The sequence below is a fragment of the Oreochromis niloticus genome, linkage group LG13 (genome assembly GCF_001858045.2).
Source record: "Oreochromis niloticus isolate F11D_XX linkage group LG13, O_niloticus_UMD_NMBU, whole genome shotgun sequence".
NCBI classification, from domain to species: domain Eukaryota; kingdom Metazoa; phylum Chordata; class Actinopteri; order Cichliformes; family Cichlidae; genus Oreochromis; species Oreochromis niloticus.
In genome coordinates this window covers 8,232,532-8,259,980 of record NC_031978.2, presented here as the reverse complement: position 1 = coordinate 8,259,980, position 27,449 = coordinate 8,232,532, and the positions used below count along the sequence as shown (strand labels likewise).

The window sequence follows — 27,449 nt, the reverse complement described above, 5'->3', positions numbered from 1 at the left end:
GAGCCAGATTTAAATGCAAGGGAGTCGGAAAAAAGTGAAGAAACAAGCGAAAACATGAGAGGACCACTCTCTGGCTATATTAGAGTGATACTGGAAACAGCAAAGCTGAATGAAGAATTTGTAAAATGAGGACAAAATTATGCCCATTTTTATTTTCAGTCATTTTCCACAAAATATTTCAAACTTTTGTCCAGGGCTTAAACCTCCTGTATATTCTCCCTAGTAGTTATAGTAAATAAATAAAAATAAGATGCAACAACAATAAAGTAATAAATGTATTTTATAAGTACAGCATTAAAAAATTTTAACACAAATGTAATAATAATTTAATTTAACACTGCTCTCACTCTGAGTATAAGAGATACAATCTCTAAGGCACTGACAGAGATCAGTACATGTGACAGATACCTTTATGGCCCTTTGATAAAAGTAATTGCTATCTATTACAAAGTCTGTTCTCCCGGAGCCCCTCACACGAGTTTTCATTGGAAGCTCATTTAATGCCATTAAATGCCAAATTTTGTTTGTGGTGTAACTTGGGGCAGCATGGTGGTGCAGTGATTAGCATTGTTGCCTCACAGCAAGAAGATCCTGAATTTGATTCCACCACCTGACTACGGTCTTTTTTTGCATGCTCTTCCCAGGTACTCTGGCTCCAAAGACATGCAGTTAATGGGGTTAGGCTACTTGGTAATTCTAAATTGCCTTTGGGTGTGAATGGTTGTCTGTCACTATGTGGTAGCCTTGTGACATAATTAGAGATGAAAGGTCTGGGTTGTTTTTTGTTTCTTGTTTTTGTTTGGCACACACTGGAACTACTGCAGGTGTCCCTAAGTTGCAATTGCATCTAGCTAGCCCTACTGAAGATGAGCAAGCATAAAGGGAGTGACATTTTAAAGTAGTTATGTAAGTAAGTAAACTTTTATTTATAGGACCTTTCAAGACAAAGATCACAAAGTGCTTCACAAAGAAATACCAGGGCATTTAAAACAAAACAGACAAAAAGTAGCAGGTAATTTCAAATGTAACATTTCTGTCAGCTTAACAAACATCAGCCACCACACAAACTGTTTTTGTGCAGTTTGTCTCACAATGTGTTGCTAGCTAAAGGTCCAGCTGCTGTATTTCACAAGGAGGGAAAAGAAAGAGAGCCAACTTCGCCCAAAGATAAGAAAGACAGGTCAGGAGGGGGAGGAGAGAGGTTAGATTTAAATGCAAGGACTGCTCAGTGGGATTTGATAAACTGAAAATTTAAAACTTACATGTAAGTCCCTATTTTTTAAAATCAAATATTTGGTCTGTACGTGTGACATTATGTTTTTTTTATATTGTGAAACATGCTGCAAAACAAACCGAGTTAGACTAACTGCTATTTCAATAAGGACAGATCATTAGAAAGAATAAACATGATTTATTGATGAACAGAATATAGATAGATGTTTGATAGTTAGATTCCGATGGCCCGTCTTGGCAGAATGGAACCCCAGCTGTGAAAGGGATTAGAGCAGGAGCCCCCGGAGCCTAGACACTGGTTGTGGAAATGAAGGTGGCTTGAATGGAGCTTGAGAGAAGAGAGGTGGAAATGGGAAGGAGGTGGGTGGCACAAAGGCAATAAAAAACAAAACATCACAGCACAAAATGGGCAGTAATAATAAAAATACTCAAAGTATTTCAAAGGAAACAGATCTAAGCTCCACCCCTTTCCAGTCACCTTTCTCACTCACTATGTGTTAATAGACCTCTCTGCATCGAATCATATCTGTTATTAATCTCTTTCTCTCTTCCACAGCATGTCTTCATCCTGTTTTCCTTCTCTCACCCCAACCGGTCGCAGCAGATGGCCGCCCCTCCCTGAGCCTGGTTCTGCCGGAGGTTTCTTCCTGTTAAAAGGGAGTTTTTCCTTCCCACTGTCGCCAAAGTGCTTGCTCATAGGGGGTCATATGATTGTTGGGTTTTTCTCTGTATTTATTATTGTGCGATCTACTGTACAATATAAAGCGCCTTGAGGCGACTTTTGTTGTGATTTGGCGCTATATAAATAAAATTGAATTGAATTGAATTGAAAATTGAAGGAGAAAGACACGGCAGAAGCGGCATGAATGCTGATTGGCCTGGAGACGGCCGGGAGAAAGTGATTGGACAAGACCAGTGATGACACAAACAGCTTGACAGCGTGGGAGAGTGGAAGTGATAACGCTTAGATTTAATCGGCAGCACCTGGGAGCGAACAGATGTGAAGCCATAGATTTTCCTTACTGAACTTATGCATAAGCTTCATTTAAAGGCTGCTTGAAAATCCTTTGCAGATTAGTGTAGGATAAACAGGTTAGTTTGCTGTGCTGTGATGGATTTAAAGTGAAAAACAGTATGTGACTGGTGCACAGCGGCTCTGGTTTCATCGAGTTAGGTTACAGCAAGTGTAGCAGAGTCTTATATGAATTTTAGCAGATTATGCTTAGATCCATTGACTGAATCCCACCTTCATACCAACTTTATACTGTCTAATACAGGGGGTGGGCAATCTCAGTCCATGAGGGCCGGTGTCTCTGCAGGTTTTAGATGTGTCCTCGAACCAACACAGCTGATTTAAATGGCTAAATTAGCTCCTCAACATGTCCCGAAGTTCTCCAGAGGCCTGGTAACAAACTAATCATGTGATTCAGGTGTGTTGACCCAAGGTGAGATCTAAAACCTGCAGGGACACCGGCCCTCGTGGACTGAGATTGCCCACCCCTGGTCTAATATAATCACAGCATAAAGGGTGTTCTGTCAGTATGAAAATCAGCCGAGACACCTTATGAAACATCTGCTGACATCTGGTTAAATTCAGTTGTGTATATCAACAAAGAGCAGCAGGTCAGCAGATCACAGCCTGTACACTAAGAAAATCTACTGGAGCATTCAATAGAAATTATTGTGAGTTATGATTCTTTTCCGAGAGCCATTACAACCAATTTTAGGGTTCCCCCATCTGCTGAATCCCACTGACCACTGTTTAGAGGTAAAGTCAACCTCTACAACTTTGGCAACAGAAAATAGATATATATTGTTTATTTTCCTTTTAATTTAAAAAAGTTACATTGCAGTGTTTTTTTGACCACATCCAAAACGTGGCTGAAATGTAGTGATATTATTTTATGATTATATTAAAATAAAACAAGGAGCTACTCTTTACTTTCTTACTTTGAGTACATTTCAGAGCCTGTCCCTTTTTTTACTTTTACTTCAATAAAGAAGTTGAATCAGTACTTTTACTGGAGTATTTTTTAACAGTAGTATTTGTACTTCTTAAGTACACGATGTCTGCACTTTTGTCAATTCTGCATGTTACCGAGCTGCACCTTATGGATAAAACTATTTTATGCTGGTCTGTCTGTTTAACTGTTTTGGTAAAGATTTTGCAACAGGCTGTTGCTCTTCTAACCTCTGCTTGTTCTGCTGCAGCCTTATGTAACTGACAAGCTGCTGAAACTGTCCACTCTGCATAATATTTTTTGTTTTATCTTAAAAAAATATAACATAAGTCGACTTATGTCTGGGGTGTTAGAAAATGTTTTTTACTTTTAGACCATATAAATAAATCCAGGTTAATTTATGAAAATGTGCATTCTTCCCAACATCCCTGCCTCAGATGCTGTTGTGTGCCTCCGTGCTGTCAGGCAGGTTTGTCCTGTAGGTTTTGTCTCTCCCACTTTGGCATTTGATTGCTTTTGTGTTACAGTGGGGGTCAGCAGCGAAGGGTGTCTCTTGGGGTGGCTCTGCTGCATAATCCAGAGCTGCTCATCCTCGATGAACCAACAGTGGGAGTAGACCCTGTGCTCAGATCTAAGTATGTATAACCCGTCTGTTTTCTCCTTTATCATGCAGCACACGTGCACTGTTGTTTTCCAGGTGATGTCACCAAATATTTTCCTGCATAGAGAAACCTTTAAGTCCCCAGAGACAGACAGGTCAGAAGACACACTGTGGAAGAGAGCCAGAGATTAATAATAACTAATGATTAAATGCAGAGTGGTGTATAAACACAATGTGAGTGAAAAGGTTTAGTTAAGTAGAAATGCACAGTCTCACCAATAACGAATTATATTGATCAAAAATAATGATAATGATGAAGAATTAGGTATGCAGTATGATAAAAGTATGTAATGAAGATAATTAGTGCACAGCAAAGCATATACAGTATCTCACAAAAGTCAGTACACCCCTCACATTTTTGTAAATATTTTATTATCTCTTCTCATGGGACAACACTGAAGATATGACACTTTGATACAATGTAAAGTAGTCAGTGTACAGTTTGTATAGCAGTGTAAATTTGTTGTCACCTAAAAATAACTCAACATACAGCCATTATTGCCTAAACCACTGGGAACAAAAGTGAGTACACCCCTAAGTGAAAATGTCAAAACTGTGCCCAAAGTGTCAATATTTTGTGTGGCCACCATTATTTCCAACACTGCAAAGCAGGGAGATAGCAGGGAGTTATCTTGCTAGTTTCCATCTAACAATGATATACTATGTTCTGACTGAAGGATTTCTGAAAAATTAAAACGTACGCTCTGCTATCACTTCTGATATAAATGAAGACAGGAAACTAAGCAGCAGTGACATTTGTAGGGTTACTAAAGTTGGGCTAGCTGGTATATAATGATGTGCTACATGGTGACTAGCTACACAGCTATGGTTAGCATAAAATAAACACATTAGCACAGTGAAGCTGGAGGATGAACACTAACGTTTTTTCCACTCAATAAAAGTTAACGGGAGGGTTCCCGATGGTTAGGGACAAATCCATTTGCATGTTGGGATGATGTAGAGTAGTTTGGACCCGGAAGCAGGTGTTGCCACACCAGATCCGCGGCCCCGAACCGTAGTAAGGAAACCTCTGGCAGTTACTTGAAGGTTCCGTGACTGGCTCTTAGCCGGCAACCAGCTTACTATACAGGTCAACTCCGCTAGCAAAAAGATCGAAGGAGGCGTAGGAAAACTGCTTCACCGAACTTTATTTCTTCTCCAAGGCACGAACACCGCGTACAGTGGGCTGAAACAGTTATTATATTCCTTTTATTTATTTTATTTTATTTTATCCTTTTATTTATTTTCTTTCCGTCTCTTCTGTAGCTAACCATTACTTTTCCCCTTCTCCTCTCTCTCTCTACACACACACACCAGGGCAGTCCCGCTACACACATCCCGAATACATTTCCCATCAGGTGTCACCCTTAAAGGGCCATGCCTGTAACACTACCCCCACTCTGGATGATGATTAAACCCTTAACATCATTCCAGCACATGAACCCCCCCATTAACAAGGAAACATACAGCTTTCTATGCGGGACAGCAGTCATGCCACTCACGCCGTCCCCCCAGTCCATAAATGGCGATCCTTAAGAGAGAACAATCTTGAAGTAGACAACTGTCCATATCTTGCACACAAAAAAACATAGAATACACAGGGTTCACTTTGAGGAGGGTGCAAGTCAATGTCCATATCCCGTTCTTCACATATACAGTATTCATAAAGAAAAAAAAACACACAACAGCAATTACATTGATCCCATGAGCGTTCAGAGGTGAGGCCCATATTATTCAAGATGCGCTACGACATTAAGGCACTACAGCTGAACTTTTGCCCCTCTCTTACACCATTTGCCCCCATGTCCAGCTCTACTTCGTTAGTATAAACGGTTCAAACAATAACTTGCAGCCCGTTGACAGCCATATTACCAGCAAACAGCAAGACAAACAAGCCCAACAGTACATGTAAGGATAGCCCCCTGTAACAACTCAATCTACAACAGTCATATCACTTAACATCTGTAACATGGACAATTTTTTTCTTTTTTTTTCTTTTTTTATGTTCGAACGACTGAGCAGGGCAGCGATCCGCCTACACCCCGACTCAGTTTGGGCATACTAGCCTAGTGACTGACTGGACTGGACTGACTGGAACAGGGTGTGGACCTGAAGGAAGGGTGATGTCCTGGTCCTTCAGCCTCATCCACGTAAGGCTGAACAGGGCTGGCTGGCAACCCGCTACTGTCTCCTAGAGCGGGTGGTGGAGAGCCAGTTCTCAGGGAAGCGCCAGTATCTGGTTGATCTGCCCCGGATGGGGCCTCCCACAAGTCGAAGGGACCGAAGTCGATGTCAGAATTGCTTTCATCGAGCGCTGGAGGAGGCACCTCGATAGGTGCTGCCTGGTCGGAGTCTTGGAAGATCCAGCTGTTGTCCAGCGGCGTTCTTGAATGATAAGGCTTGAGTCTGTCGTGATGAACCACTTTAGCCTTTGCTCGGGGCCCCTTTTTAATGCAGTAGACCAAATCATCCAGCAGGCCTACTACGAAGTAGGGGCCCTCATAGGAAGGCAAGAACTTGCGAACCTTGTGCCGCACTCTCTTGGTCCCTTTGATCAGATGCCACACTACAGCGCCAACTTGATACTGAACTTGGCAGACATTCTTATCGTACTGTCTCTTAGCATGCTCGACAGATTTCCCAAGAGCCTCCCGTGCCAGTTGGTGGGAAAGCTCCAGCCTTTCCCTGAGTTGCACCATATACTGTGGTGCAGTGCGGTTGGGGGTGTTGTCGGCTGGCAGACCCACGACCAGGTCAATAGGCTCGGTTATCTCTCGCCCCAGAAGCATCATGTTTGGGGTCAGTCTTGTGGAGCTGTGTTTAGTTGCTCGATAAGCCATGACAGCATATGGGATCATTATATCCCAGTCCCAGTGGCAGCGCTCCGAGGTGGTGGCTAAGGCCTTCTGAAGGGTAGCATTAAAACGCTCTACCTGAGCATCGGACTGTGGGTGAAATGGCATGGTGCGTGTCTTTTTGATTCCGAACAGTTCGCACATCCCCTGGAACACAGCTGACTCAAAGTTGGTGCCCTGGTCACTATGCAGAGACTGTGGGGCTCCATATCTACACACCCACTCCGCAACAAACTTTTCTGCCACCGTGGGTGCTTGTTCATCGGGGACTGGATAAGCCTCCACCCACTTGCTGAAATAGTCTTGTACCACCATTATGAACCGGTTATGCCTCTCTGTTTCGTTCAACGGTCCCATCAGATCGACTGCAATTCTTTCCATGGGGGCGCCAACACGTGCCATACCCATCGCTGCCTGGGGGGTTTTTAGGGGCCGCGCCCTTTCAGCACAACTGGTGCAAGTGCGGCACCACAGGGTCACATCATCTTTCATGTTGTACCAGTAGTACCTATTCTTTAGGCGTGCCAGGCAGGGTTTTAATAGTTTTGCAATTTTCATTAGTTTTTATTTTTATTTCGTTTTGACTTCAGATTTTCAATTTTATATTAGTTTTAATTAGTTTTTACCAATTGTTTGCTAGTTTAGTTTAGTTTTTATTTTTTTGAAAATCCTTAGTTTCAGTTTAGTTTTGATTAGTTTCAGTTATAGTTTTAGTTGTGTTTGCAATAATTAAGTGTAACAAAATCCCAATTTCATCATATTAGTCATTCTCTTCTGCTTATCCTTGGGTATGTTGCTATTCCAGCTACCATACCCTGCACAGGTCGCCTGTCTGTCGCAGGGCTAACATGCAGAGACAGACAACTCACATTCCCACCTATGGGTTCTTTAAATAAATAAATACATAAATAAATAAATTAGGGCAGATGAACAACCGTTGATACCAGGCAACTATAAAATGTATATCTTGGCTGCAATGAGACTATTAACTCTTGCAGCACCGGGTGTTCGTAGTTTTGGTTCAAGTGAATTGATAAAAAATTTTGAAGGCAATTGACTCACACAGTTATGTAGATATCCAGTCCTGTTGTCTCGGGATGCATCACGCTGCCTTGCCTGGTGTTAGCTTCTGTTTCTGGGGATGAGGGTTGGGCGTGCTCCCTTACCTTCTCAAGGTAAGCTAGGTTAACCTTCTTGTGTGAGCTTTTCAAGTGCACTTTAAGGTTTGTGGGATTTTTTTCCCTTTAGAAATGTCCCTCATAATTTGTCTCGTTCCACTACAAGACACTTGCTTTATCCAAAACACAGTCATATTCAAAGTAATCCCAAATTGGACTCTGGCGCTTTCTCCAGACTTTTCCTGACATGATTCTGCGCGTGGATGGAGCAGCAACACAGACGACTCGACTAACGTACTGCCACCTGCTGGCATAATGGACACAGCAAGAAAAAAACCTGGAAACTAAACTTCATTTTCACCCTTGACTATTGTATGACACGCAAACATCAACGAAAACTAAACACATTTTTGCTATAAATTCAGTTAATTTTAGTTAGTTTTGTGAACACTCATTACAGTTTTAGTTAGTTTTCCTTTTTTTGTTTTTGTTTTTATTTCCGTTAACGAAAATGTTTTTTCACTTCTAGTTTTCGTTATTTCGTTAGTTTTCGTTAACGATAATAACCTTGGTGCCAGGGTCCTTTCTGCCCCAAAGTGGCCGCCCACTGGGCCATCGTGCATCTGCTGCATTACTGAGTAACGATAGGCGTGAGGCAGAAGGATTTGGGGGGAAAACACATTACTTTCTGTACAGAGGAATTTCCTCACCAGTACTCCATCTTTTAGGTACAGTCTTTTCCACTGCGCCCAGTAGGCTTTGGTTGCGGGGCTGCATGCTGCTACATTGGCCCAGACTGGCCAACCTCCCTCTTTTTCCTTCCATTCCCAAACTGGGCCTATATCCACGTCGGTCTTTTGGCTAGCCACGAGCTGTTCTGGGGTCCAGCCACTGAACAAGCTAGTGTGATGTGACTCACCCACCCGGTGGATATTTGGGCGGGTGTCGTGGCTACTACCACAACAACAGTCCACTGCTGCTACGGGTGCACACTCTGGTCCTGCTACCCAGCTTTTCCCATTGGTACCATCAGGCCCCACTACCCCCACTAGGGGCTGCCCTGGGGGGGTTATGCTGGTACGACAGTCCTCTAAGTTACACTGCACACCTTTATGCTCAAACTGGCCGCTGTTGATGGTGGGCTCTGGAAGTGTGCACGGGCATTAAGCGACAGGGTCTCCTGGAAAGTGCATCCGCATTCTGGTGGTTTTTCCCAGGTCGGTGCAGCACCTGGAAGTTATACTCTGCCAGCTTCTCCAACCAGCGGGCCAGCTGGCTCTCAGGCTCCCTTAGCCTGGTCAGCCAGCGGAGGCTGCTATGGTCAGTCCGGACAGTGAACGGCCTACCCAGCAGGTACTGTCTGAAGTGGGAAGTGAATGCCACAACCGCCAGAAGCTCTCACCTGGTCGTACAATAGTTTTGTTCGGTAGCTGACAGCCGCCTGCTCCCATAAGCAAAGACCCGCTCTTCGCCCCCTTGCACTTGGGAGAGAATTGCTCCGATCCCACAATCGCTGGCATCAGTGTCAAGGAACAAGTCACCCTGGTCCAGTGGGTAACCCAGGACAGGGGCTGCTGTAAGCCGTTTTTTAAATTCCTGGAATGCTTCCTGGCACGCAGCAGTCCAGTTAAAACGGGCATACTTCTTAGTGAGTTCGTGGAGGGGTTTGGCTATTGTGGCAAAGTTCTCCACGAAACGGCGGTAGTATGAGGCTAAGCCAACAAACTGACACACTTCTGTGATGGTCCGCGGTGTAGGCCAGTCCGTCACCTGCTGAACTTTCTGGGGATCTGTGGAAATACCTCCAGCAGAGATGATATGGCCCAGATAGGAAACCTGCTCCCGAAACAGGCAGCATTTAGATGGCTTCAGTTTTAGGTTGGCTCCACGCAATTTGATGAACACTTGCTCGTGCCGCTCCAGCATCCGGGTGCTATCCTGACCCAGGACAATGATGTCATCAAGGTACACTAAGCACGTCTCCCACTGCAGCCCAGCCAGGACTCTGTCATAAGCCTTTGGAATGTGGCCGGTGCATTGCACAGTCCAAACGGCATCACATTCCACTCGAACAATCCCTTACGGGTACAAAATGCGGCTGCTTTTCGGGCTCTGGGGGTCATCTCTACCTGCCAGTACCCTGATGTCAGGTCTAGTGTACTGAAGTACTTGGCAGTGGAAAGCGTGTCAAGGGTGTCCTGGATGCGTGGCAGGGGATAAGCGTCTTTAAGGGTTCGCTCATTTAGTTGTCTATAGTCCACACACAGTCTGGTACTCTGATCTTTCTTCTTCACCATCACAATTGGAGCAGCCCAGCCGCTATTGCTAGGTTGAGCTAGCCCAGCCTCCAGGTTCTGCTGTACTTGCTGGTCGGCCGCTATTTGTTTGTCCCCTGCCATCCTGCGCGGTGGGTGCTTAACTGGTGGCCCTGGCGTGGTCAGGATGTCATGCGGGACAACACTGGTGCGACCAAGGTCATTTGGGCCAGTGGAGAAGACATCACCATAGGACCGCAGCAGGCCTGCCAGTTCGCAACGGGCAACGTGAGTCAAACCGGGGCTGCTCTCAGCATGAAGTGCCTGCAAATGGCTTGACACAGAAGCAGGGGCAGTACCATTAAGCTCGAGGGCTGCCAAGACCCTTGGTGGGTGATTCCCCGACCGCTCCAGGACCTGCACCGGCTGAAGAACCCCTGCCACGGCACCCCGCTTTAAGGTAACAGCTGCAGCCCCAGGGTTAAAGACTCTGATTGGGATGCTAGAGGGTTTACGAGGTTGCACAACTGCGTGAGCGACCAGCACTTGGTGCTTCTCCACAAAGCCTTTTTGTGGGGCTTAGCATCATGTCTCTATGAGCGGCACAATGGAAGCTGGAAAACCCGGGGACCACATACTCGCAGCCTGGTTCCAAAACCGTAGTGCGTGCCACCCTGACAACAAGCACCTCGGGTTGAGGGCTCAAGCCAAAGCATGGTATCTTTTCATCAAACAGGGTTATCGCTTGGTGGCCATAGTCTAAGCAAGCGCACGATTGTTGCAGGAAAGGGTGCCCCAGGATAACTTCAGTGCCCTCAGCCATGTCGGCCAAAAGAAAGTCTACATTGTTAACACTGCTCCCCACATGTACAGGCAGGATGACCTCACCCAGGACGGCCAATCCCTCTGGACCAATGCCTTGTAGAGTCTGAGCAATGGATGCCTGCACCTGGGGTCTTGACTCTGCGGGGATGGTGTTAAAATAGTGGAGGGGCAGCACATTCCGCCGTGCACCAGAATCCAGCAAGGCCCGTATTTCCCGTCCCTGTATTACTATCTGGACACACATCACATCTTGGACTCCGTTATGGAACACTGTGCCTGGGTCAGGGCCTGGGCCTCTAGCAGCTTTTACAGGCTTTTGGGCAGGTGAGCGAGGAGAGGGGCAGTTCCTCTGTAGATGTCCTATGCCGGAGCAGTTATGGCAAACAGCCTCCTTCCTGCTTGACTTGTTAAATGTACTCCAGCTTTGGCGCCCACGCTGGTAAGGTCTTTGAACTCTCTCCGGTGATTCATAGCTTAGCATATGAACATTCTCCCGTAATGCAGCTGTTCGGGCCCCCTGTGCTGCAGAGACTCGTGCCCCTGGCTGCATAAGCTGCGTGACTGCCCTGGCGGCCCTTTTCGTTGTCTCGAACCTGTGGGCGATTTCATAGGCTCTTGCCAGGGTGCGTGGTTGTTCTTCCAATAATTTCTGGACCATTTCAGCATCTGCCAAAGCATTAGTGAAGATCTCCACAGCAATACAGTCCTGCTCCAGCTCGGAGCGGTTGGCATACACAATGGAAACCTTCTCATATAGATCATCTCTGAGGGTGTGCAGAGCCACACCTGGTTTCCTGATTCTCTGCCGTAGCTCAATGCCAATGGCTGCTGCATGCTCTGAACACGGCCCATAGGCAGCCTCCACCTCCTCCACAATCCTCTGGTAACTCCAGCGAGCAGATTTGGGGTTTTTGTGGATTATGGCTCCAGCCGCGCCCCTCAGGCTGAATCTGAGTTGGACAGCCATGGTCTTCTCCGTCCAGCAGTTGGCCTTTGCACAGGTCTCGAACTGATAGAGAAAGTCTTTCCATGACCCTGACCCATCGAAATGGTCTGGTTGTAATGTGGGAATTTTCTCCTTGCCCCTCGTCTGTTCATCAGCACTACAATCTGCAAAGCCACTGTCTTGCACTGCACGAGGAAAACAACCGCGTGGCCCTGGTGTGGCTTGTTTCGAACTGTGACCCTGGCCATGCTTACAAAGCCCACACCCCCCAGCTGGTGCTGGTATTACCATGCGAGGTGTTGGGGAAAAATAGCCCTGAGCTGGCATTTCATAGCTGTATTGCGCAGGTTGGGGTGTACCTGGCATAATGTGTAGCTTCGCTGGCTCAGTAAACTGTGGTTTTGTAGGGACATTGCAGGTACAGTTCATGGCGGTAAATGGCTGGCTGCATGGCAGAGATGTAACAATCCAAAATAGGTGATCATGTGTGCCATGATCACCCACTGTAAGCGGTGTAGATGAAATATTACCAGGGCCTTCACAGTCTGAGCACTGAAACTGCTTAAACTCGCTGCACACTGCATTCTGCTTTGCTGTTGGTGTTAAGAAAGGGTTGGTGTGAGCTGAAGGTGGCGGGGTGAGATGCCATGCAGCCTCAAACTCTGTCATATTGGCTGCTGCTATGCTCGCCGCTGACGTTAACTCTATGTCTGTGATGAAGGGGTTGCCGCTATAGATTCTATTGTTTACATTAGTAGCATGGTCCACATTAACTGTGCCACTCTCCGGGGATTCTGACAAAAATGGGTTGCTACTCTTATTGAAGTGCATTACCATGTCATCCCCTTCAGCATCTCCCGGCGCCGCCATTCTCTCTGTCGTCCGAGGGAGAAAAAAAAGTTCGTGCTCCCTCTCTCTCTGCACTTTGCGGAGTTTGATCCCGGAAAAGAGCCCCCAGTGTTGCCGCGCCAGATCCGCGGCCCCGAACCATAGTAAGGAAACCTCTGGCAGTTACTTGAAGGTTCCGTGACTGGCTCGTAGCCGGCAACCAGCTTACTATACAGGTCAACTCCGCTAGCAAAAAGATCGAAGGAGGCGTAGGAAAACTGCTTCACCGAACTTTGTTTCTTCTCCAAGGCATGAACACCGCGTACAGTGGGCTGAAACAGTTTACTCACAGCGAGCATCGCCGACACAACTCTGGCTGCCGAGGGAGTTATTATATTCCTTTTATTTATTTTCTTTCCGTCTCTTCTGTAGCTAACCGTTACTTTTCCCCTTCTCCTCTCTCTCTCTACACACACACACCAGGGCAGTCCCGCTACACACATCCCGAATACATTTCCCATCAGGTGTCACCCTTAAAGGGCCATGCCTGTAACACAGGCTTCATACGTTATCACTCAAAGACCGGATATCCCACCTGTTGTAAATGTTTTAATGCAGTACAATTGTTATTATTATCACTTGTCACATCCTATTTATGACAATTAAAATGAATAACATTCATATAAGAAATAAAATTGTCTCATGTAAAATGTATATGCTGTTAAATAGGCATATGCTACTGTACTTTAATGTCAGTCGTAAGGGTGGTACTTCAAGAGCCATATATTTATGAGGTGGTACTCATTGTAAAAAGTTTGAGAACCGCTGGCCTAGGCCACCTTTATGTAGAGTAACAATTCTTTTTTTCAGATCCTCAGAGAATTCTTTGCCACGATGAGCCATGTTAAACTTCCAGTGACCAGTATGAGAGAGTGTGAGCCTTCTCCCCATTTGCACCTGAGACCTTGTAACACTAATGAGTCACATTACACCAAGAAGGGAAAATGGCTAAATGGGCACAATTTGGACATTTTCACTTAGGGGTGTACTCACTTTTGTTCCCAGCAGTTTAGGCAATAATGGCTGTGTGTTGAGTTATTTAGAGGGGAAAGCAAATTTACACTGTTGTAAGAGCTGTACACTGACTACTTTACATTGTATCAAAGTGTCATATCTTCAGTGTTGTCCTATGAAAAGATATAACAAAATATTTACAAAAATGTGAAGGGTGTACTCTTGTGAGATAGTGTAGCTCCTCTTTTTCAGGCCACTTAGGAAGACTCCTGTCATAAACTGTATTCCCAAATAGTTGTTTATGTTCCCCTTAACATAGCATTTTTAGTGGGAGAAACATTTCATCACTCATCCAAATTACTTTTTCAATCTCAGCTGACTGTAGGTTTCCCCAACCATATGACAGTACATTCGTGACTGGTACCACTGATTTGTTTATCAATGGTACCAGTCATGACCACTGATCAATGTCCATGATCACCATTCACAGAGAGCTGGGGAATGACTGCAATTACAGCACTGTAAGATGGTAAAATATGTATCCTTAGGCCCCCTCCTAGATTCACAGATGGTCTTTCACTTTTAACATAAATAGCCTCCTTGACTCGCCACTCAAACCTGTCCAGGATCTGTACATTCTCATTATTGAAAGAGTGGCCACTGGCCTGTAGGTGCAAAAAGACTCTGGAGCCCTAGTCTGACACATTAGCTCTTCTGTGTTTTGTCGTCCGCTTAGCCAGAGGTTGTTTGGTTTTCCTAATGTATAAATCACGGCAATCCTCCTGGCAATTTGTTTGGTTGTGCAGGGGGGACCCAATCCTTGGGGTGGACCAATTTTTGGCGCAGCGTGTAGAGCAAATGCATCTCAGCTGCTCCTATACTCCTGACACATAAGGGATCACTAAAGATTTTCGCTTAGACAGCACTTGTTTTCCCACGGAACACCGGGAGCTTTCTTAAGGTCTCTTCCCAGCTTTGACAAATATCCAGCTGAGATAACCACATTTACTAAGGGCCTTCTTGATATGATGTTCTTCTGCTTCCCTCGCTGTTGTATCTGTGAGGATGGTGTTCTCTCTGTGTTGTCGCACCCTGATAGAAAATGAGAGTCAATTCTTTTAATACTGACTGTATGTGTTGGGTTTGCAGTACACATCAACTTTTAATTGTCTCCCCGTTACTGATGGAAATCTCACAGTCTAAGAAGGCTAGCCTGTTGTTTTTCATATCCTGCCTGGAACTTGATGTGTTTGTCCACTGAGTTAATGTGATCAGTGAATTGTGGGACATCCTGACATTTGATTTTCACCCAGGTGTCGTCCACATTCTTGAACCAATGAATTGGTAGGGTTCCAGATAAAGAATGACGACATGACAAGGAACAGAGACGTACTGGGGACTTAAATACACAGGATAATGGGCAAGTGACAGGCGAGCTTAACAGTAGGAGAGAGAACAAGCAGACATTAAACACACGACAGACTGGGGAGACGAAACACAGATACACCACTAACAGGGAGAGGGAGAAGGAGAAAGAGAGACACAGAGGGCGAAGGAGAGAGAGAGACACACACAAATCAAAATCAAATCAAATCAAATCACTTTTATTGTCACGTCACATGTGCAGGTACACTGGTACAGTACATGCGAGTGAAATTCTTGTGTGCGAGCTTCACAAGCAACAGAGTTGTGCAAAAATACAATAACGTAAAACAAGCAAAATATAAGAATGGCTAAATCTGAGTGTAATAAATATATGTACAATATAAGAGTGTATGCATTACTGGATGTGTATACTAAATATGTTTTTGTTTTTTTGTTTTTTTTATGTGTGTGTGTGTGTGTGTGTGTGTGTGTATACATATTTTACAAATTAAACAGATTAAACAATAAAATAAAATATATAAAATATATAGAGGTTGGTAGTTGAGACATGTGCAAAACAAGTGGCATTTATATACAGTGTGGAGTGCATAATGTTGTTGAATGTGGGTGAGGTGTCTATGAAGTGTTCAGCAGTCTGATGGCCTGATGGAAAAAGCTGTCTCTCAGTCTACTGGTTCGGGACCGGATGCTGCAGAACCTCCTTCCTGATGGAAGTAGTCTGAAGAGTTTATGACTGGGGTGACTGGAGTCCTTGATGATCCTCCCCGCTTTCCTCAGGCACCGCTTCCTGTATATGTCCTGGAGGGAGGGAAGCTCACCTCCAAATATTCTTTCAGCACACCGCACCACTCTCTGGAGAGCTTTGCGGTTGTAAGCGGTACTGTTGCCGTACCAGGTGGTGATGCATCCAGTGAAGATGCTCTCAATGGCACAGCAATAGAAGGTCCTGAGGATGCGGGGGCTCATGCCAAAACTTTTCAGTCTCCTGAGAAAGAAGAGGCGCTGCTGCGCCTTCTTCACTGTTTTGTTTGTGTGTACCGACCACGTGAGATCCTCGGCCAGATGTACACCAAGGAAGCGGAAGCTGCTCACTCTCTCCACAGCAGCGCCGTTGATGGTGATGGGGGTGGGGGTGTGTACTTCTCTGCACCTCTGGAAGTCCACTATCAACTCCTTTGTCTGTGCGACGTTGAGGGTGAGATGGTTGTCTTGACACCAGTGGGTCAGGGCGCTGACCTCCTCCCTGTAGGCCGTCTCATCACCATTGGTGATAAGACCCACCACTGTAGTGTCATCTGCAAACTTCACAATGATGTTGGAGTTTCTAGTGGCCGTGCAGTCGTAGGTGTAGAGTGAGTACAGGAGAGGGCTCAGTACACACCCCTGTGGAGCGCCAGTGTTCAGTGTGATGGGGGATGAGGTGATGCTGCCAAGCCTGACTACTTGGCGTCTGTCAGTCAGGAAGTTAAGGATCCATCTGCAGAGGGAGCTGCTCAGTCCTAGATCCTGCAGTTTCTTGTCCAGCTTCGAGGGAACGATGGTGTTGAATGCTGAGCTGTAATCTACAAACAGCATTCTCACATACGTGTCTCTCTTCTCCAGGTGTGACAGGGCAGTATGTAGTGTCAGGGCTATGGCATCATCAGTGGACCTGTTGTGGCGGTATGCGAATTGTAGAGGGTCCAGTGAGTTGGGTAGCGCAGAGCAAACGAAGTCCCTGACCAGCTTCTCGAAGCATTTGCTCACGATGGGGGTCAGGGCTACAGGTCGCCAGTCATTCAATGAGGAGATGGTGGAGGATTTGGGTACAGGGACGATGGTGGCCATTTTGAAGCAAGCTGGGACTACAGACAGAGAGAGGGAAAGGTTGAAGATGTGTGTGACTTGAGGACGCGGCCGGGAATCCCACAGAGGGTGAGGGAGAGACACAGAGGGCGAGGGAGAGAGAGACACACACAGAGGGTGAGGGAGAGACACAGAGGGTGAGGGAGAGAGAGAGAAGGACATGGAGGGTAAGGGTGTGTGCTAAAGACAGAACACAGAGACAAAGACTATAACAGAGAGGACATGACAACATGACTGACAAACACAGGAAACACTGTAGACAACACACAGGGAAAGGAAAAGACTAAGGGGAACTAAACCACAAACCACAAGGGATAAACGCAATCAGAAAAACTAATAAACATAAGAAAACTATAGGAAATATGAGTCACTCTAGAAACACAACAATAATGATTAATCAAGATTCAAGAAGTCTACATGTTAGACCTTGGGGGCTTTGCATTGCTGAGACAGGCTGAAACTTTCATCTGCAGTTAGGGCTGGGTATTGTCACTCATTATTCAACCAATTCAATTCTGACAGTGAGAAATAAAATCAATGGTCATCAATGGTCGTGACAATTTCCATATTAATGATCATGAAACAACTGACCTCCTGGCCCATTGTTAATCAATAAGTCTAAGTGTATTAATTGTTTAATAGTTGTTAAAAATGTTAATGTTATCTTAACTACTTTAAAGACAGTTGTGTTTATATATTATCATTAATGATCTGTTTATCCAATTTCTTCTATTTTGTGAGCACTCGAGAATTTTTATATATTTTTAAATATACATATAAAATATCCCTAAAAATTACCAGTTCAGAAAAATTACATTTACACTAAGACTTCTGCTGCATTAAACATTCTCTGTCGTATTAAAATATAAAGATGGCCGCTTTAATATTAATACATTTTACAAAGATTTCAAAAGTGTACTCTGATCCATAGATGAGAAGACATTTGCACCCAGTCAGTGTGTTACTCCAGTGTCATTGTGTAATCACAAAGGCTCTAAAGATCAGACAGCTGGCAGTGAAGCTGTAAGCTGCAATTTTTAGGAAAAATCAATTACTGAGTGGGCCAAGTGTTTCAAAGATTTCATCTGTCTTCTTTCTAGGATCTGGCAACACTTGGTAGAGATTGTGAAGATGGGAAAAGTCTCTGTTATCATCACCACACACTACATAGAGGAGGCCAGGCAAGCCAATATGGTGAGTTATGAACTCACGTGAATAAAAATAAGCATGTAAATTACATAAATTAAGTATTAACGCACACATGCAACATATAAAAAAAATCAGTGGAAGAAACACCACATCCTCACTAGCCAACTCCTGTTTTCCTTCTCAGAGAAAAACAGAGTATTGGCATTTACTCAATTATCATATTAGATTACCTTTACTTTTTAATAGCTTTGATAAGGGATAAAATCACAGATACTTCAAAGAAAAAAGAAATACAGGTTCTTGCATCTTTATTTTTCCATTTCTGAAAGCATTGAAAATAAATGAATAATCATTTGAGTGCCAAAATATAACTATAATCTGGAAGTTTCATGAAGTTTAGAAGAGTGCCAGAGATGACTCTCTGTGATCCCAGCCATTTAGACTGGTCCGTGAAACAGGATACATTTGGGTTGCCTTAATAGTTATGCTTTGATTGGAATACAGTCATACTTCATGCATGCACCAGTTGTATGGACTCAAAAAACTGTTATGGCCACAATGCTGACTTTAGCTAATTACATGTAAATTTTTCATGTAATATTGTTACATGTATGTAACAGTGTAAAATGTTAAATTTAATGGAGTCTGGTCAAATGAAATTTACTTGATTGGTGCACATTTATACCATTAACATTTCACTTAATGATTAATTATTTGAATTTATATATATATTTTATATTATATTATTTTTTAATGCATATACCACACTAGCAATGCTTTTAGCATTTGTCCATGGTATGATATCGTTACTAGATTCTTATTGATCTTATTAATCATTCCCCTGATCAGTTCATGTTAGTCATCAACGTCTAGTCAGCAAATGTATAATTTCCCCAAACGTTTAATTACAAAAGCCCTTTCTATGTGTTAATGCCTTTTTTTCATTTTGGGAAAGAATCTGTGGGTTGCTGATCATCTCAGGAACTTTGTAGGAATGCTGAGCATGTAGGCTTCTTTTTTTTGGAAAAATTATAGCTGCCTTGTTTGTGTTACATCTTTATTATTGTTATTACTTTGTTTTTATTATTTTCAATCACTTCTTTAAGTCAATTTTTTTTAAACATGTCTTTTTATTAAGAGTTTTTTCCTTTTATACATATGAACAGAAAGAAAAGAGAATGATTACAGATGATCTGTACATTTAGGCTGTTTAATAAAAGGGAAAAAAAAGAAGAAAAAAAAAGAAAAAAGGGAAATAAAGAGAAGAAAAAAAGAGAACTATAAACAAATGTATGATATTTCCCAAAGTAACATAATCCCTGCAAAATAATCCCCATTCATTCCCACCCAGGTCACTGCCCTAGACCTGTACACTGTATTTCCACACCTGGTGTAGCCAGTCTGGGCTTAAACTCTGATTGCCGTTAGTTCTCTGCGTTGTTGTGCGAATGACCAGAGGAGTCAACTCTCACTTTGCCAGTTGGGCGGATTTATTCTCCCATAACTATTTAAAATAAAAACAAAACAGTACAGCGACTTCACTTTACTGGACTTCTGCATGAACACCTGTCCTCAGCGGGGCCTCTAGGCGACTGAGGTGCAACATCACAACAAATCTAATTAACAAATAAAACTGCTGAAATACTGCTAAAATGTATTTACAAACATATATAACAAATTAAAATGCACTTCATCATGACCATATAGTGACAATTACCTCATCAACAAAATTGTGCTTTTCCAGTGGCAATTTTACATATCTTTTTTAGTTACATATATCTAACAGTAATTTGAAACAGTGAACATGCATCACAAACAAACAAAAGATATAACCAGTACACATGACACAAAAATAAAAGAGGAAGCTCACATACCTGTTTAAAATAAAAACAAAACAGTACAGCGACTTCACTTTACTGGACTTCTGCATGAACACCTTCAAGGGAGAGAGAAGGATAGCGGACCACATGAGAAGCCACCTGCATGCTCATATGCTCTCATCTGAGAATGGCTAACTAGCAATAAAATGCTGTACTTGGCAGAGAAACAATAATTCACACTAAAACATCTAACAGAACTGTGAGACAAAATGCACAAAGGGAACGAGCAGTGTTTGAATTACTTTTAGTTACTTTAACTGTGTTTATTCACTCTGTAACTGAGAACACTAGCGTATGCTCACCTCTCCTCAGCAGGGCCTCTAGGCAACTGAGGAAAATAGCACGCAGCTACAGGAAGTGACTTCGTGGGAAGTCAAAGGTCACACAAACAAAATAAAAGCTCCCAAAATATAAATACAGAAAATAAACATATATAAATAAACACATATACATAACCAATACTGACAAAGCAAAATAACACTGCAGGATGGATCTTTGGTGAAATATAAATTATTTTTTAATACACCCGTTACACTGGCATAAGAGTTTGCTGAAAAATTCTTATAGATTTTGAAATGCATCAAGGAAGGGTCCCCACATGCTTTGAAATTTTTCAGTAGAGTTCTGGAGTGAGTGTCTTATTTTTTCTAGTTTTAGACACGCCATGAGGTCATATAACCACTGTTTGTGAGTGGGGGGGGCAGCGTCCTGCCACCTCAGTAGGATTGCCCTCCTGGCCAGCAGGGAACAGAATGATAATGCCTGTTTTTTAGAGGCCGGTAGAAGCACCTCATTCCCACTGATGCCAAACAGAGCAAGAAGAGGGCCAGGGGCCAGCGTCACACTGAGAATCCTGGACAAGGTATGAAAAACGTCTGTCCAGAACTGAACGAGACTGGGACAAGACCAGTACATGTGGATGAGCGAGGCTTCAGCAGTTTTGCATCTGTCACAATATGGAGTGATTTCAGGATAGATATGAGATAATCTGGATTTTGAGAAATGGGCTCTATGCACCACTTTGAACTGGATTAAACAGTGTCGGGCACATAATGATGTCGTGTTGACATGTTTGAGTATAGAGATAGAGTATAGAGTCCAGCTGATTGAAAAAAGTGTTGGGAATGAAAATGGGTAAGGCCTGAAAAAGGTATAAAAATTTGGGTAGAATGGTCATTTTAATTGAATTGACAAGTCCTACCAGAGACATAGAGAGTGGTGTCCAGTGGGTGAGGGACCGCTTCACTTGGTTCAGCAATGCACTCACATTTTCTTTGAAAAGGTTTTTATGTTTTTTTGTCACTGTGATTCCCAAATATGTAAATTTTTTCCTTTCAACTCTAAAGGGCAGTCTAGCATACTTGCTTTGCTACTTAACAGGAAGAGCTCACTTTTATTCAGTTTTATTTGTTCAGTTTATACCCTGAAATCCAACCAAATTGACTTAACAGATTCAATGCAGATGGTAGTGAGGCTAACGGCTTAGAAATAAAAAGCAGAAGATCATCTGCATAGAGCGAGACCTTGTGTTCTATATTGATTCTCCAAATGCCGTGTAGCTCTTTGCAACTGCGAAAGGCAATGGCAAGGGGTTCTATGGGCAGATCAAAAAGCAGGGGGCTGAGAGGACATCCCTGGTGTGTGCCTCTATGAAGTTTGAAAGGTTTTGACAATTGGAGGTTAGTTCGTATTGTACCAGATGGCTAAGAGTAGAGTAATTTAATCCATGAGGTAAATTTTGCTCCAAGGCCAAATCTACCAAGGGCTGCAAAGAGATAGTCGAACTCAACTCGATCAAAGGGCTTTTCAGCGTCAAGAGACACACACACATTCATCAGAATCTGTAGAGCTGGAGTTTTGTAATTCTTGCTGAATAAGCAATAATCTGGCCTCTGATATAAGCCTTGCCATACGACAAGGCTGGAAGTCTCTGGGGAAGAGTTGGTGGCAAAGTAAAAGCGCATCTCATCCTGGATAAACTTTATAAAATTTTCATCTGACAGAAGGGTTGAATTGAAGCGCCATTGTGCAGCTTTAACAGGAGGATGTGGAAGACACAGAGACAGAGTAAGAGGGGCGTGATCTGAAATAACTATGCTATGGTAGGCACAGGAGTGGACCTGCTGCAGACAATTAGTGTCAGTGATAAAGTGTCAATGATCAAGTAATCAATTCTTGAACATGTATGGTGCACATTTGAAAAATAGGCATAATCTCTTTTATGAGGATTTAGGGTACGCCAAACATCACACATTCCATATTCTGATAGAAAGGCATGAATGACAGATGCAGATTTGCTGAGAACATTACTCTTAGTGGATGAGTGATCCAGGGCTGGGTCTAACCAGCAGTTAAAATCACCCCCCAGAATAAAAGAGTAGATATTTAAGTCGGGTAAAGAGGAGAATAGTTGTTTAAAGAAATTCTCGTCATCTGTATTAGGAGCATACATATTTACTAGGGCAACAAGACTGTTATACAGTTTCCCACTGACTATGACATATCTGCCATATTTGTTTGCTACGACATTGTGGGCCTTAAACCAAATCTTCTGCCTGACCAGTATAGAAACCCGACGTGCCCTAGCTTGGAAAAGTGAGTGAAAACACTGGCCCCTCCAATGTGAGAAGAGACGGACATTATCAGAGGCCCTGACGTGGGTCTCCTGCAGGAAAGCCATGTCAGTGTTATGGTGTTTAACATGTCTCTTGACTGGATGATTTAGACCTTTATCATTCCAGCTTAGAAAGTTTAACTGCAGACTCATCTGATTTATAGAGCAAAGCCAATATGCACACTGGCCTTAAATGATAAGAACAGAATAACTGTACAGTGGGTGGAAATTAGTTCAGAACAGTTAAAAAAAAAAAGAACCAAGTCAGTGTATGAGGTTCATAGCAGTGACCCTTACCCTCCCCAAACCCTCCCCTCAACAGAAAATGGCTGCCAAAAAAAAGAACAAGAACAAGCAGCGAGCTCTTCAAACTTAACATATTTAAAGTGTTACTCCTCCTGTCTATGATAGCAACAAACTAGGTGTTGAAGCAATCTAACCACTGCTCCGGTGGCCATAGGATAGTAAGCTGAAACCCCTTGTCTTACTGTTAAGTTTTGAACCTGTGTATCAGCCACCAAGTCCAAATGTAATTGCTGGAGTGTTTCAAAGAAGAGTCCAAGTATGTAAACAAACAAACAAACAAAAAAAGGTAGATATATTTCAATAAGTACTACTGGTATAACTGAATTATTGAATGAGAACAGACAGAAAGGCTACGGATAGATAACAAAGCTCCCCATCTCCATGCAACACGTATTACGTCATTAGCCAACGGGTAGAGGTCAATGAGGTTATCTCCTTATTTATCAAAAAAAAAAAAGAAAGGAAAAGAAAATTATGGGTTAAAGGAAAAGTAATAATCGGCATTTCAGTACTATAACATACATATACATGTATGGAATGTTCGGTACCTGCATTTTGTGTCACTGTTTTATTAGTAATAATTCTTCATGGGGCTTCTGATGACTTTGGGAGTACTGTTGAGCCTAGTCCATGGGGCCTGAAAAACTTTCTGGTGCCGCTGGCCTGTGTTATGTGAAGCTGTGCTGGGAAGAGGAGAGCCGGCCTTAGGCCGCCTCGCCCATAGAGTTCCGACATAATGTCCTGACTGAGGACCTCGGGACTGTAGTCCTCCACAATTCGGATAGGCACACCTCAGTAGTCAAATTTCAGTCTCCTCCTAGCTTTTCGGATGATGAGGTCCTTGATCTGGTATCGGTGCAGGCGGATGATCACCGGGTGAGGTGGGCGCCCCACGGGCGGCTTCACTGCGAGGGAGCGGTGTGCTCTATCGAGCTCCGGTGGAGATTGAAGTATTTCTTTGCCCAATAACTCGCAGAGAAGGCTAGAAAAGAAGTGAGTGGGGCGCCCAATTTCAGTGTCTTCAGGCAGTCCAAGGACGCGGATGTTCTGACGGCTCTCCAGATCGGTGACTTTGTTCTTTAGTTGGCTGTTATCTTTGTGAAGAGCGGCACACGTGCTTTCAAGGTCAGCGACTTGTTGGCTCAGGTCTTCAGTTGCAAGCTCCAAGGACGAAACTCTCTCGGCCTGTTCCTCTAGGGCTTGTCGTACTTGGTCCAGTTTGGAATCAATGGAGTTAAATGAGGAGTTAAATGAGGATTTAAATTCAGACACTAACTCATTTCGGTGCTGCTGGAGCAGCGTGGTGATAGCCTCCAGTGTTAAGCTAGCGTCCTCCTTTTTGTTCGCTTTTGCACTCTTAGAAGCCATTGGAAAACGTCAAAAGTGTTCATAACACTAGAAAAGTAGTTGCGAGTTTAAGCGACTTAAAGGTGGCAATTGCAGGGGTGAAACTGGTCAAAGGAGTTAAATTCAACAGTAGACGCAGTTCGTTCCTGCGTCTACTCGGATCGCATGCTGACTGGAAGTCCCAAGTCAAATTTTTATTTATAATAATATAAACAAGGAGAAAAGTGTAAAGGAGAAAAATGAAATCACTAATTTTAAAAAGATAAGATTCAATTCAATTCAATTCAATTTTATTTATATAGCGCCAAATCACAACAAAAGTCACCTCAAGGCGCTTTAGTATTGTACAGTAGATAGCACAATAATAAATGCAGAGAAAAACCCAACAATCATATGACCCCCTATGAGCAAGCACTTTGGCGACAGTGGGAAGGAAAAACTCCTTTTTAACAGGAAGAAACCTCCGGCAGAACCAGGCTCAGGGAGGGGCGGCCATCTGCTGCGACCGGTTGGGGTGAAAGAAGGAAAACAGGATGAAAGACATGCTGTGGAAGAGAGGCAGAGGTTAATAACAGATATGATTCAATGCAGAGAGGTCTATTAACACATAGTGAGTGAGAAAGGTGACTGGAAAGGAAAAACTCAATGCATCATGGGAATCCCCGGCAGCCTATGTCTATTCCAGCATAACTAAGGGAGGATTCAGGGTCACCTGGTCCAGCCCTAACTATATGCTTTAGCAAAAAGGAAAGTTTTAAGCCTAATCTTGAAAGTAGAGATAGTGTCTGTCTCCCGATTCCTGACATGTTAATTTTTAATAATACTTTCTTTTCTCTGTCATCAGGTTGGTCTCATGAGAAATGGCCAGTTGGTGGCTGAAGATCCTCCAGATGCCATCATGCAGCAGCACTGTTCAACAGTAAGGTTTGCTGGTAGTCAAGGCAGGGAGGTTGTTTAAAAAAAAACAACATTTTAAAATGAATGAAGAATGATGGCAGTAGTAACCCCCCAACCCCCCACCACAAGCAGTGATGCAGATCTATTCCAACTTTGTTTTATTGATTTCAACGATGACATACAAAGTTAGGAACAGCAAAGTCGATCTTGATTTCAAAACAGTTGTATGTCCATTGTACCCTCCAACCCCCCCAACCCCCCCATCCCGAATTCTCCCCCTACCAGGTCCACACCAGACAAGACACCGCAGAGAGCCAGTCTCTGCCCACACACACAAAAAAAACATCTCAAGACCCATACACTTAACAAGCATAACCAAAAAAACCAAACAAAAAAGACACCAAAAAAAAGAAAAAAAAAAAGGACCAAACAAAACAAAAGGAAAAACAAATAAATAAAGTAAAAATAAGATAAAATAAAATAAGAAATCCAAACTTTATAATGTAGCCTCATTCAGTTCACTTCAGACTCAGGAAGTAAAGTGATGGTGTCCACCAGTAAGAGAAATGATTTCCAGATTTTGTTAAATTTCCTAATAGAACCTTTTAGAGAGAATCTAAGTTTTTCCAACTTTAAGTTAAAGAGTACATCTCTCACCCAATGATCATGAGTTGGGGGGTGGGGAAGCTTCCACTTCAACAGAATAAGCCTCCGAGCTAGTAAAGTGGTAAAGGCTAGGGCCTGTTTGAGGGGGCCAGATAAGTTCAAGTCAGGAGGAATGCCAAAAATTGCGGAGAGTGGGTTAGGAGGGACAGTCTGGCCATATGCTTGGCTAAGTGTGTCGAATATAACCCTCCAAAATGCACTCAGTTTCGAACAACACCAAAACATGTGGACGTGGTTGGCAGGTGATAGTCCGCATCTGCTACACGATGTGTGGATAATGGTTGGATAGATTTTAGATAATTTTGCGTTTGTATAATGTACTTTATAGACCACCTTGCACTGAATCAAAGCATGACGGGCACAAATTGAGGACGAGTGAATCAATTTCAAAGCAGAATCCCACTGCTGTTCTGGCAGGGTTGTCTGTAGCTCTTCCTCCCATCTCAGCTTAGTATGAGAAATGGATTTGGGAACCAAAGTATCTAGTATTTTATACAAGGCTGATATCAGTCTGTTTTGATGAGGGTTCGTCTGCAAGATGATATCCAGATTTGTTTCTGGAGGCCGATTGGGAAAGTGAGGGAACTGCGTTTTTACAAAATCTCTAGCCTGAAGATAGCGAAAAAAATTGGAATTAGGCAGGTCGTATTTAGACGATAGGTCAGCAAAAGATAGAAAGGTGTCCTGACTGTACAAGTCCTTAACAATCCTAAGTCCTTTATCTTTCCAACCTCTAAAGGCCGCATCAATGTTTGAAGGTGCAAAATTACAATTTTTTAATAAAGGTGTTAGCAAAGACGGTCCAAGTAGCCCGAAGTATTTTCTGAACTGTCGCCAAATAGTTACCGTTTCCTTAGCTACTGGATTCTCCCCAACAAGGGTTGGAGAGAAAGGGAGTGGTGAGCTGAGTATTGATGAGAATGAGTAACAGCTAGATGCAGTTTCCATTTGTACCCAGGCTGGTACAGGGGGGTCGTTGTGAACCCAGTGTAAGAGTTTTTGTATGTTAGCTGCCCAATAGTAGTGTCTAAAATTGGGCAGACCAAGACCACTGTCAGTTTTAGAGGACTGAAGAATAGACTTGCGAATTCTAGCTTGTTTCCCTCCCCATATGAAATGTGACAGAATCTTTTCTAGCTTGTCGAAGAATGCTTTAGTAAGAAGAACTGGGACATGTTGAAAAAGATACAAGAATTTCGGGAGGACACTCATCTTTATCATGTTAACTCTTCCTGCCACTGACAATGGTAGCGAAGTCCAACGGTCACAATCTTTCCCAACATTGTCTAGTAGGGATAGAAAATTCTCCCTCATCATTTTAGGTATAGAAGAGGAAATAAAACCCCCCAGATATCTAAATCCGGTTTCTGTCCACTTAAAGGGCACTATTGAGTGGGGAAGAGCTCTGGCCAGGGAGTTGAGGGGTTGCAACTCGCTTTTTTGATAATTGAGCTTATATCCTGACAGTGTACCATATTGGTCCAGTATGTTAAAAAGCACCGGGAATGGGTTTAGAGGGTCAGAAATGTACAGGAGAAAGTCGTCTGCATAAAGGGAGAGTTTGTGGGTCACACCGAACCTTGTAATGCCTTTAAATCTATCCTCTGAACGCAGCCATATTGCAAGAGGCTCGATAGCAATGGCGAATAGGAGGGGTGAGAGA

At 43.4% G+C, this 27,449-nt stretch overlaps 1 protein-coding gene across 1 annotated transcript in view; it reads left to right on the top strand.

Moving 5' to 3' along the window:
* Positions 1 to 27,449, top strand: part of LOC100704657 (ABC transporter G family member 23) — a 106,074-nt gene that overhangs the window by 20,674 nt on the left and 57,951 nt on the right. Inside the window, exons 7-9 of the mRNA XM_019366593.2 lie at positions 3,722 to 3,829; positions 18,028 to 18,121; positions 25,068 to 25,142. Of these exons, the coding sequence (XP_019222138.1) occupies positions 3,722 to 3,829; positions 18,028 to 18,121; positions 25,068 to 25,142 (277 nt within the window). The remainder of the gene's footprint in view (positions 1 to 3,721; positions 3,830 to 18,027; positions 18,122 to 25,067; positions 25,143 to 27,449) is intronic.